Source organism: Dipodomys spectabilis, unplaced genomic scaffold, assembly GCF_019054845.1.
Source record: "Dipodomys spectabilis isolate Male_0828 unplaced genomic scaffold, ASM1905484v1 ptg000098l, whole genome shotgun sequence".
NCBI classification, from domain to species: Eukaryota; Metazoa; Chordata; class Mammalia; order Rodentia; family Heteromyidae; genus Dipodomys; species Dipodomys spectabilis.
Window position 1 is genome coordinate 4,144,537 of NW_024870775.1, and position 11,651 is coordinate 4,156,187.

The 11,651-nt window shown below is 46.3% G+C and overlaps 1 protein-coding gene across 1 annotated transcript; it reads left to right on the forward strand.

The window, feature by feature from the left end:
* The first annotated feature begins 843 nt into the window (after positions 1-843).
* Gas1 (growth arrest specific 1) lies at positions 844-3,271 on the forward strand. The gene has a single exon (XM_042687039.1). The coding sequence runs from the start codon at positions 976-978 to the stop codon at positions 2,035-2,037; it is 1,062 nt and encodes a 353-aa protein (XP_042542973.1). The 5' UTR covers positions 844-975; the 3' UTR covers positions 2,038-3,271.
* Positions 3,272-11,651: the final 8,380 nt, after the last annotated feature.

Sequence of the window (11,651 nt, forward strand, 5' to 3'; positions counted from 1 at the left end):
GGCAGAACCAATAGCATCTCGAAAAGCCAGGAAAGGGGGCTGAGCAAAGAGCGAAAAAGAGAGTGGAGAAAGGAGAAAGCGGGCCGGCTCGGAGCGCGCGGGGCCGGGGCCCGGCGAGAGCCGCAGGAGCGTTGCTAATGTTTTTGTTTGTTTGCTTTTCCATGCATGCATAATGAGGGGGCACCGCAGCACCACGCGGGGGCTCCCGGCCCACTTTTGTATTTAAAGCCTCGCTGAGAGCCAGTCCGCCGCCGCCGGGCTCAGCGGATCAGCTCCCCGGGCTCCTGGTCACCCGAGAAAGCCGCCTCCAAGGGAAGCTTGGGAGCCGCTCCACGGCCGCGCGGAGTTTCTTCTTCTCCCCGCGCCTCTCGGAAAGAGCTCCCCGGCGCTCTGCCCAGGCCGGGGTCGCCGCGGGCGGAGGGGGAGGGGACGCGGGGCGGCCGGATCGCTGGAAAGCGGGCGGCGCTCGGACTCCGAGCCAGGAAGCGGCGCGAGGCGGAGGAAAAAAAAAAAAGCAGCCGGCAGTTAGCGCGGTGTGGAGCCGGGGAGAAGGAAAGAGCAGCCACGGCCGCCCAGCGAACAGCGAGCTTGGACGCCGCCGGCCGCACCACGGAGCAGCCACCGCGGCGCAAAATGCACCCGCGGCGTCTCGCGGTCCTGCAGCCCAGCCGCGGCCCCGCGGCCCGCGGCCCCCCGGGGCGGCAGTGAGCGCGTCCCGCCACTGCCCGGAGCCGCGCGGAGAGGGCTCTCGGGCCTGGGATCTGGACAGAAATCACGGCGGCTGTGCGTTTCCAGGAGCGAGAGCCCGCCGTCGGCCGCCCGTGGGGCATCAGCTAGCGGCGCGCATGGATTTATGAAGACACTCATGCAAGAAGTGGGCAGGACTTGGGCAAACTTTTCCACCGGCTCCGCGTCGGCAGCTCCCCGAATCTCCTCTCCTCTCCTCTCCTCGCCCGGCGGCCGCCGCTGCCCGAGATGGTGGCCGTGCTGCTGGCCGGCGGCAGCGGGGCCCGCGTGGGGACCGTGCCGGGCGCCTGGCTGTGCTTGATGGCGCTGCTGCAGCTGCTGGGATCGGCGCCGCGGGGCTCCGGGCTGGCGCACGGCCGCCGCCTCATCTGCTGGCAGGCGCTGCTGCAGTGCCAGGGGGAGCCGGAGTGCAGCTACGCCTACAACCAGTACGCCGAGGCGTGCGCGCCGGTGCTGGCGCAGCGCGGCGGGGGCGACACGCCGGGGGCCGTGGCCGCCGCCGCCTTCCCGGCCCCGGGAGCCTCCTTCTCGTCCCGCTGGCGCTGTCCGAGCCACTGCATCTCGGCGCTCATTCAGCTCAACCACACGCGCCGCGGGCCCGCGCTGGAAGACTGTGATTGCGCGCAGGACGAGAACTGCAAGTCCACCAAGCGCGCCATTGAGCCGTGCCTGCCGCGGACGAGCAGCGGCGGCGGCGGCGCGGGCGGCGCGGGCGCGGGCGGGGTCATGGGCTGCGTGGAGGCCCGGCGACGCTGCGAGCGCGACAGCCGCTGCAACCTGGCGCTCAACCGCTACCTGACCTACTGCGGCAAGCTCTTCAACGGGCTGCGCTGCACGGACGAGTGCCGCACGGTCATCGAGGACATGCTGGCCGTGCCCAAGGCGGCGCTGCTCAACGACTGCGTGTGCGACGGCCTGGAGCGGCCCATCTGTGAGTCGGTCAAGGAGAACATGGCCCGCTTGTGCTTCGGCGCCGATCTGGGCAACGGCCCCGGCAGCAGCGGCTCGGACGGGGGCTTGGACGACTACTACGACGAAGAGTACGACGAGGAGCCTCGCCTCGGCGGGGCGGGCAGCGAACAGCCGCTCGACGACGACGACGGAGTCCCGCACGCCCCGCGCCCGGGCGGCGGCGCTGCTGCGGCGGCGGCGGGTGGCCGCGGGGAGCCGCCCTACGGGCCCGGGCGCAGAAGCGTCAGCGGAGGCGGCGGCCGCGCGGTGTCCCGAGGCGCCGGGACCCCGCTCGCCTCCATCTTGCTGCTGCTGCTGCTGCTCGGGCGGCTGGCTTAGACTTGGGCGCCCCACCGTTAGCTGCGGGAGAGCCCCCGCGTCCCGCTTCCCCGCTCGCGCTCTCCAGCTGCGGGACGGAGTGGGATGGTGGGGCCACTTTACCCCCCACCCCATCTTTTGCCTGGTCGACTCGGCCTAGCCGGTCGACCGGCCAGGACGCTAGGCACTTAGGCGTCTGCTCTCTCCAAGCATGACTTCTTGGACCTCGCCCCTCGCCCCTCGCATTTTTACCAAGTGGCCCGTTCTGCCGAAGCCAGCACACGGGGAAACACGCTTAGGACACAACCGGTGTCTCCGGGACTTGGGACGGACCCCTTAGGGTCTTAACAGTTCCAAGGAACTGGGTTTGAAACCGGGAAGGTGGGACTAGGGTGAAGAAGGAATGGTCCTGGCAAAGGGGTCTGACCGTTTGTTAGCATTTTTTTCCCCCCTGCAATAGTGGAGGGAAATAGTGACGGTATCGACTTTTATTGCTTGTGGCCATTGAGGACAAAACAATCGTAAGTAAATAGAAAAGTCCCACGTTCATTGCTACCACTCTGAGTTTGTTTTTTTAAAGCATGTTTCTTGGGATTAAGGGCCCAAAAATGGTTGATCTAAAGAGTTACTATGATGTTGAACAATGCAATTTTTTTTTATTTTAAAAAGCTCTGTACTGCCATCTATGAAAGCCTCTTTAAGGTGTTTATTTTGTTGCCATTTTCATTGTTTGCATCAAGAAATTACACGTTCAAGTATGCAGAGCTTGTATATTGCCTCTGCTCCTATCAGGGTGTTAAACCCTGGTATATCCTATATAAAGTGTGTTAAAAACTGGGGTTTGTTACCAGTTGCTATATTTTGTATATAGAATTTTTATAAATTGTATGCTTCAGAAAATAATTTATTTTTAAAAGAAATTAAAAGTTTTAAAACTGTATGTTACACCCTCACTCTCCCGTCCCCCCAATTTTCACCAAGGATCCAAACCCACAGTCCATTTTGAAGTATGCTCCATTTAGAACCATCCTAAAATGTACAGTGTATTTTATAGATTTGAAGTAACATCCTTATTTTCCAGAGAATTTATGGACATTGTAGAAATGTATAAACGCATTTCCAAACTGCCTTAAACCTTGTATTTTTATAGACATCATTTTTTAAAGTCCTGTGTTTTAAATAACTATGGCTTTGCGTATTTTTTGTTACTTGTTTTATTAAAAATGTGTACATCAGTAAAGAGTTTAAACAGTGAGTATGGTGTGGTCGCTTTCCAGAATTACACTGTGGTTAACCCCATAATGGGTGAGGAGGGGTGTAGAAAGGACACTGGGAATTCATCAACCACCAGTTGAAATTAAAATGCAGTGTAAGACAAGAACTGTGGGCTATTTCTGCCTTTAATTTAATGAACAATTAGACATCTGCAAATGAGCCAGCTAAAAAGATAAGTGGCCAATGTCTTTGAGTTTCTGCATTTGTGGAGAGAATTCACAAAACTCTTCTGTGCATAATTTGGGGATAACCCAGGCATTACATACTCCCCTCCCCTTTTTCCACAGGGGTCACACCCTACCCAGTGGGTCCCCCTCCCCTTTTGTCCCTGACCCCCAGGAGTGTTCCTTCTGACTACTGGACATTCTCATACAATCAAACATACCAATAACATCTGTTACCAATAGGTCCTAGGAAACATACTAGGCTCAATACTTCAAAGTCATTTTCACACTTTGGGTGAAAAAAAAGGTACAAAATTTTGTTACAAAACATTTCAGGCTGGCAAAAGAAAACACTAGGGAGAGGAATAATTAGCAGAACTTGGAATATTGTTGGGAGGAGTTGTTTAGTAGCGGGCTGAAGGCTGGGTTTCAGCCAGAGCTACTGATCTACACTCAAACGCCCTTAGATAAATAATTACACTCTTAAGCTGTGTCGAGTGCTGATACACTTGACCTTGTAAATAGAAATGTTTGCAGTAGGAATAAACTCCGGCATTGGAAAATCTTTTAAACATTAACACAAAAGAGAGCGCTCTGTCCTCTGGGGATTTGAGCCTGAACCTTGCCAAGCTAGGCACTTGCAAGGGGGAAAAAAAGTTTATTTATCTTCTATTCCTGGTGTTTATTTAAAGCTTTTCATTTTAAACGCAGTGATTGGAAGGCAAGTCAGGAGTTTAAAAGTCACCACAAATAAACTTTGTCTAAGGGGTCGACAGATTAGCAAGATCTGGTGTCTCTTTATTTGATATTAACATGTGCTGAGAAAACATAACCACATTTCTCTGCTGCCTAAAGTAATTAAAGCTATGCCCCTTCCAACTTCCTCTCACCCACACCCACCCCCTACTTTCAGGTCTCTTCTGCTTCTTACCCTTTCCCCAGCTTTTATGGAGGGATCTCCTGATGCCATAAAACCAAGATTTCTCTATGCATAGTATTAGAAAGTCTAAGATAGCGGCAGTTTCAGACTCAAGCCTAAGAGAGTGGTGTATGTTTGGAATCTCCAGTCACCTGAATGGTTGAGTAAACATATTGTTAAAACAAAGCTGCCAGCATTGTTTCTTTGGGAATTGAACAAAAGGTACTCCAAGAGACTTGTAAATGAAATCAGCTTTCTTTACAAAATGACCAGGAGTCATTTTGTAAAGAAATTGTTCCGCATTTGTCCTTAAATATATTTAAATCATCTCCATCTCATGTTATTTTAACACGTTCTTGACGAAAAGTTAAGTCTTTGTCCCAGTAAAAGGCCCAGTTTTCTCCAGTAAGAAGTAAAAGGCATTAGCACTAGAAAAGGCTCGATAATTAACTGCTACAATAAACTCACGACTTGATTTTACAGGGTCCTGTCAAAAGCATCTGCCTGGAATAAATCAACACAACTCTTGGGGAAGAGAGGACAGGCTTTATGCTTTCTTCTGCGGAGAAAGTGAACATTGATCAGTGGTCTATTTTAATTTAGACAATTATACACTGGAGCCCAAGGTCTCCTAGTCTCCCTACACATCTAGGGACTCCAGAACAGGCTGTTGAGAAGTTAGGGCCCTTGGACCATTGGCTCTGGGTTTTTATGTTGCCATCTGCTTCTAGACAGAAAGGATTGTTACAGATGTTGACATCTGTAATATGTTACACTCTCCAGGGAACTCTTTGGAATTTTGGACATTTGGCTATCTCAAATGTCTAGCAGAGACTGCCTGGAAGTATCATTATGAAAGGAAAGGTATTTCTGGTTTTCTTGTGAATTCTGTCCCTACCCAACTTCCCACAGAAGCCTTCCAAGGCAAGAGAAGAGCCCCTTTGGATTTCATGTAAAATCATGTGTCCTCGTGGCCTTTCCCGTTTCCCCAGTTAGCAGGTTTGAATTCTCAGTGACAGTTTATTTGTCTTTGGAGGCACTTCAGTGACAAATGTTTAAGGGAGTGTGGGACAATGGTGGAGAACAAGGGGGCAGTTCATTGAACTGACAGTGACCATACAGTAAATAGAAGGAGGTCCAGACTTCACTGCTCACCAGAGCACACAGCCATGCTTTTGTATATAACCACAATGGATAGAGCATAAGGTCTGTGTTTATTTTTGAACATTATACAGCAATGCACTTGAGCAATACACATGTGTAAAGCAGAAAATGGCTGTGGGGAAGTGAATTCTTCTAAGTAGCAGGGCATCTCTGCACCCTTCAAAGGTCTTTGAGAATAGAAGCAGCATCCAGCTTCAATTGCCACAAATTTAAAGGACCACTGGCCCTAATGTATCTGGAGGGTATCACAGTTCTGCAGTAGGGTCCATGTGAACATAGAAAATGACATATTCACTTTGCAGAGTAGGATAAAGATCTAGAACAAGAAAACCATCCAGTCGGATTCCTTCCTCCCTTTTCTCTTGTTCACACTTTGACTCCATCCCAGCAACATGGTATAATCTTATACCAGAAGAACCCCCAAAATTCCATGTGAACTTTGAGGCATCAAAAAACACATTGAAATTCTACTTCCACACTGTTTTGGCTTTGCATTGGGAGTTTCTTTTCTTCCCCCTCCACCCCAATCTCCAGGGTACTGGGGCTTGAACTCAAGACTTGGACTTTGTCCCTTAGCTTTTCACTCTAAGCTGGTCCTCTACCACTTTAGCCACAGCTCCATTTTTGGCTTTTTTGGTGGTAAATTGGAGATAAGAGCCTCACAGACATTCCTGATGAGGCTGGCTTTGAATCACAATCCTCAGATCTGAGGCCCTGGAGTAGTTGGAATAACGGCCATGAGCCACCCACTCCTGGCTACATTATGAGTTTCTTAAGTTCACTACGGAATACAACCTCATGTACCTCTTTTCAAAGCTGGGAAAAGGAATGCATTATTTGTTTTTTGACCTCTTACACAAAGGAACATGGGAAATGTTGTCAATTGACCCAGTTTCAGCTACTCAAAGCAGATTGCTGGACAGCATCAAGTTACAGACACCATGTGGTCAGGGTTACTTAGTCAAGGCTTGAGTTTCCAATAGGTCTCACTGCCACAGTGACTGAAGCTGGACATTACTGTATCCTAGTTGAGAGAGTGGCACTGGAAGACAGTTGAAAAGGTTCACCCTTGACTATGCCAGTGACGTAGGTAATGTGTCATTAGCATAAATACCTTCTAAGACATGCATTTAATCAATTTCTAAAATACCAGAATGATCTACTACAAAATAGTGGACTGTATACACTATATTTTGGCACAAAGATGGTCATTCTCCCACTAGTAACCAGGGGCTCTAAATAAATGATTTCAACAATGTTTTATTAAAGGACGACAAGAGCCCTCGAGCTGCATTAATCGGGGAGAAGTCGAGTGGCACTTTTGTTATGGAAATGTTAAGCACATAATAGCAAGGCCAAACAATGTGCAGCCACTTCATTCTTTCAGCCATGCTGACACCTCTTAAAGAGGAGCTGCAGGGAAGGATGTGGGAAAGATCTGCTTGCCCAGGAAGCTTTCAGCTCATATTTTGGAGAGCTACCTCCAAACCCTGCTGAATACATACCTCCCAAGCCAGGAGGGCCAACAAGATGGACACAATGCTTTCTACCCTTTGTGTACGAGTTCAGGTTCCCTAACAAAACTCAAATGTCCACATATTTTTCTGACATGGTACTTACCAAAAATAATATTTTGCTGATTTTGTAGTCATGGGGATTGATTTGATCAAGTCGATCAAAGGCTCTGTGACTGTCCAAGGTGTTGACCTATGCCACAGGGAGCTGGGACTTGTTCTCCTTCAAAAAGCACAGGCAGTTGAAAGTTGCAAACAGGTACTTCATGTCATCAAGGACATCTCCAATCTGCAACCAAAACTATTGCAAACCTTGTAGTCTCTGGCAACTGGTATGTATCCATACAAGTAGGTTAATAAATGAAATAGGATTTTTGAAAGTTCTTGAAACTTGAATAAACAAACATCTCACAAGTAAATATTACTGTATATTTTATCCATAATCGGGTATTTTTAAAGTTCCAAAAAAATTTTTTTCAGTGAGATGTGAACCTGCTTCATAGATAATTCTTTTCTTCTTTTCTCTCCTCCCTTCTTCCCTTTCTCTGTCCCTCCTTTTCTTCCTTCTTTTACTTTCCATTCCTCTCCTCCTTCATTCCTCTCTCTTCAGTCCCTACCTTTTCTCTATCCTTTCCCTTTCTTTCCTTTCCCACCCCTTCCTTCCTCCTTCCTTCCTTTCTCCCTCACTTCTTCCCTCCTTCCCCTTCTCCTTCCCTCCCTCCTCCTTTCCATCTTCAATCTTTCCTTCCTTCCTTCCTTCCTTCCTTCCTTCCTTCCTTCCTTCCTTCCTTCCTTCCTTCCTTCCTTCCTTTCTTTCTTCCTTTCTTTCTTTCTTTCTTTCTTTCTTTCTTTCTTTCTTTCTTTCTTTCTCTCTTTCTTTCTTTCCTTCCTTCTTTCCTTCCTTCTTTCCTCTCACCCTCTCTTACTCCCTCCCCTCTCTGTCTATCTCCCAACCTTTCTCCCTTCCTCCCTCCTCCACATCCTCTTTTCTTCTTCCCCATTTTACCCTCCCTCCCTCCCTCCTTCCTTCCTTCCTTCCTTCCTTCCTTCTTTCCTTCCTTCCTTCCTTCCTTTCTTCTTCATTTCATTGCTGTTGTTTTGATATATGGTCTCACTATCTAACCCAGGCTTACATCAAATTCAAAATCTGCCTGTCTCTGCCTCCTAAGTAGCAGAGGAATTATCAGATTGTGCCACCATACTCAATAAGATAATTCTTTTCTGACAATGTTGTTCTTCTACCTTTATTTTTAACTTACTTCTTACTGATCAGATAGTTTCACTCATTTGGAACATTTTTTTTGTACCATGCTGAAGTTAGTTTTTCTGATGATTAAAATTTGTGTCTTTAATAAACAGGTGGTAACAGCCATAAAGAACTTTTTTGGGCCTTACTGAGAGCCAACACACATAATGGTACCCTGAGGGTTAGACATGTGTTTTTCCTCAACAAAATGATGGCAGGATGGTGATGCTGACAAACAGAGATGCTTTTAAGCCACACAGAAAGCACAGAAGAGGATGGTTTAACCCAATACTGATTTCTTGGGGAAGGTAACACTGAAGCTGAGTTCAAAGGCAAAAATAGGATTAAGCTGGTAGAAAGATGTGAAAGGTATTTCCATCCATGGAAACAGCATGCCCAAAGGCAGGGAAGGCTAGAACAGCTAGTATGGCATGTATGTGTGACCACCTATTGCCAAAGTATAATGTAGGAAGTAGCAGGGTTGGGGTTTGAAAGGAGGTGTCACTAGTACTGGAGTTTACCTTGTACAGTGTGAAAGAAGGCAACCTCTAAAACCTCTAGATGTTCAGCTTCTTTTTTTTCTCAAAGTCCATTAATGTTCTAAAAGATGAAGACCAGAGGTAGGAGGACCATTAGGAGGCTGCCTCAGGCTCCAGTGACCAAACCTACAGACTAGGTACTTAGGGGGAGAAGACAGATTCAAGACATGGCCATTGGTCAAATGAGTGTAGGCAGAGAAGAGAGGTTAATAATATGACAGTTGCTGGGCTTAAGGCTCACATGACTGGATAATGTCTTCTTTGGTTCCAGGAAAAGAAAGATAGAAGTCAATAATGTTTGAGTTTTGGGGTATCTATTTGTTGGTATACAGCAGGAAACCAACCACAGGTTTGAATTTGGGGGCAATAGTCAGACTTAAATTGTGGTCACAGGTAATTCTTGAGAATAACTCACCCACAGAAAGAAAGAAAAAGACATGTAGAAAGAAGACCCCAGTAGAGAGAAAGAAGGCCAGACAAGTCTGAGGAAAGGAATAGTAAGCTTCTTGACACAGATAGCTAAATATAAAAATGCTCAAGAGACTATTATCATTAACAAATCTTAACAGCAAGATAAATCCACTGATGTCCCAAGAAAACATAAGTGAAATTATAACAAATATAGCAATATTAATCATGATTAATCAATCACAACTAAGTACAAGAAATAAAAATTACCAGGGCTACCTCACTATGTTAAAAGCCATAGTAATCAATGCTAATCAACATTGTGAAGTGAGCATTATAAACCAAGTTCAGTGCTAAGTACCTGATGTGATATGCATCTGATTTTGTAAGAATCACTTTAACTTCACAAGTCATAATTATTATTATTATTAACCAAGGAACTCTTGGTTAAAAAGTTCACCATTGCGCTGTGGCTCAAGTGGTAGAGTACTAGCCTTGAGTACAGAGAGGCTCAGAACAGTGTCCAGGCCTCAGCTGAGTTCAAGCCCTATGACTGGTCAAAAAAAGAAAAAGAAAAGAAAAAAAAAACTTAAATGGAGCCGGGAACTGGTGTCTCATGCTTATAATCCTAGCTACTCAGGAGGCTGAGATCTGAGGATCGCAGTTCAAAGATATCCCAGGCAAGGAAAGTCTTTGAGACTCTTATCTCCAAATAACTACCAGAAAACCGGAAGTGGTGCTGTGGCTCAATTGGTAGAGCGCTTACCTTGAGCTGAAGAGCTGAGGGACTGTGCCCAGGTCCAGAGTTCAAGCCCCATGACTGACAAAAAAAAAAAAAAAAGTTGAGCATTGCCAGTTAATGAATATGTTGGCAAATAAACAGTGTAGGTCTGTTTGCATCAACAGACTGGAATCTATTTATTCTCCAATTGTAAGAAAGCACAAAGAATCTATGAATCTTTGAAATGTTGGGACAAATTCAAATGAGTTTCCATCACCATCTGCAGACATGCAATGATTAACTAAGGGCACATAGTCTTAGCATTGTGTCCTTGATAAGTTCTCCTTGTGTGGGCACCATAGAATTACTTTATGCAAATTGTAATGGCTGCAATAAGCTACACAGGAGGCTGAGATCTGAGGACTGAGGACCAAAGACAGCTCAGGCAAGAAAGTCTGTGAGACTTTATTAACCACTAAAAATCTGGGAGTGGAGCTGTGGCTCAAGTAGTAGAACAGTAGCCTTGAGCAAAAAAGGTCAGGGACAGCTCCTAGGCCCCGAGTTCAAGCTCCAGGACTGGCACAAACTCACACACACACACAAATAAAAACAAAATCAAAACCAAACCATAAAAACCCAAGAAGATGGCTACAATGTCACCAAATGAGAGATGCCATTCTATGCATGGCCTGTTGTTGAATAATGTATTATGTGATACATCATAGAATCTGAGACATGCTTTAATATTAGCAGTTAATGTAATCAAGGACTGTTATTCTCTTTCCTATCAATATAAATATTTCCCAAATATCCTATTTTCTTTTTATTCGGTCATGGGACTTGAACTCTGGGCTTCGGTACAGTCCTTGCACTCTTCAGCTCAGGGCAAGTGCTCTACCACTTGAGCTACAGCACCACTTCTGGTTTTCTAGTGGTTTATTGGAGATAAGAGTCTCACAAACTTTCCTGCCCAGGCTGGCTTTGAACCACGATCCTCAGATCTTAGCCTCCTGAGTAGCTAGGATTACAGGCATGAGCCACAGACGCCCCGCTCCAAATATCCTATTTTCATAATTAAAATGACTCCTTTTTGTTGTTAGTTTTGGCATTTGAACTCAGGGCTTAGTACTTGCTAGGAAAGCATTTCTATTTCTTGAGCTATTCCTTTTTGCTTTAGTTATTTTTGAGACAAGGTCTTATTTGATGCCCTGGTCATCCTGGACTATCATCCTCCTTTTTTTATGCTACCCTTATATAGCTGGGATGACAGGTGCACTTTGCCATTTCATTTTTTTCTGTTGAGATGGAGTCTGGTCTGAAATCTTAATGCTCTCAATCTCATCCTCCCTTGCAGCTGGGCTGATAAGCTTAAGCCACCAACATCCAGCTGTAAATGTTTTTACATAATAAGGTTCAGTAACATTAAGAAGAAATAAATTGTAGAGCTAGCACCTGTGGTTTCTATTCCTTGTTACCTGTTTCTTAGAGGAGTGAGCCCTACTTGTTATTTGTTCCATGGGCCTCAATTCTCTTGATTAAATGGTATTTTAATTTAAATTGTAAAAATTATCTTGAAGTAGCTGTACAAAGAAGTTCCAATTCAATATGTTGTTTTATGAGTACAATATATCTTGATCAATATCACCCTTTCCATTATTCTCCCCCCCCTCCTCTCTTTTATTTTG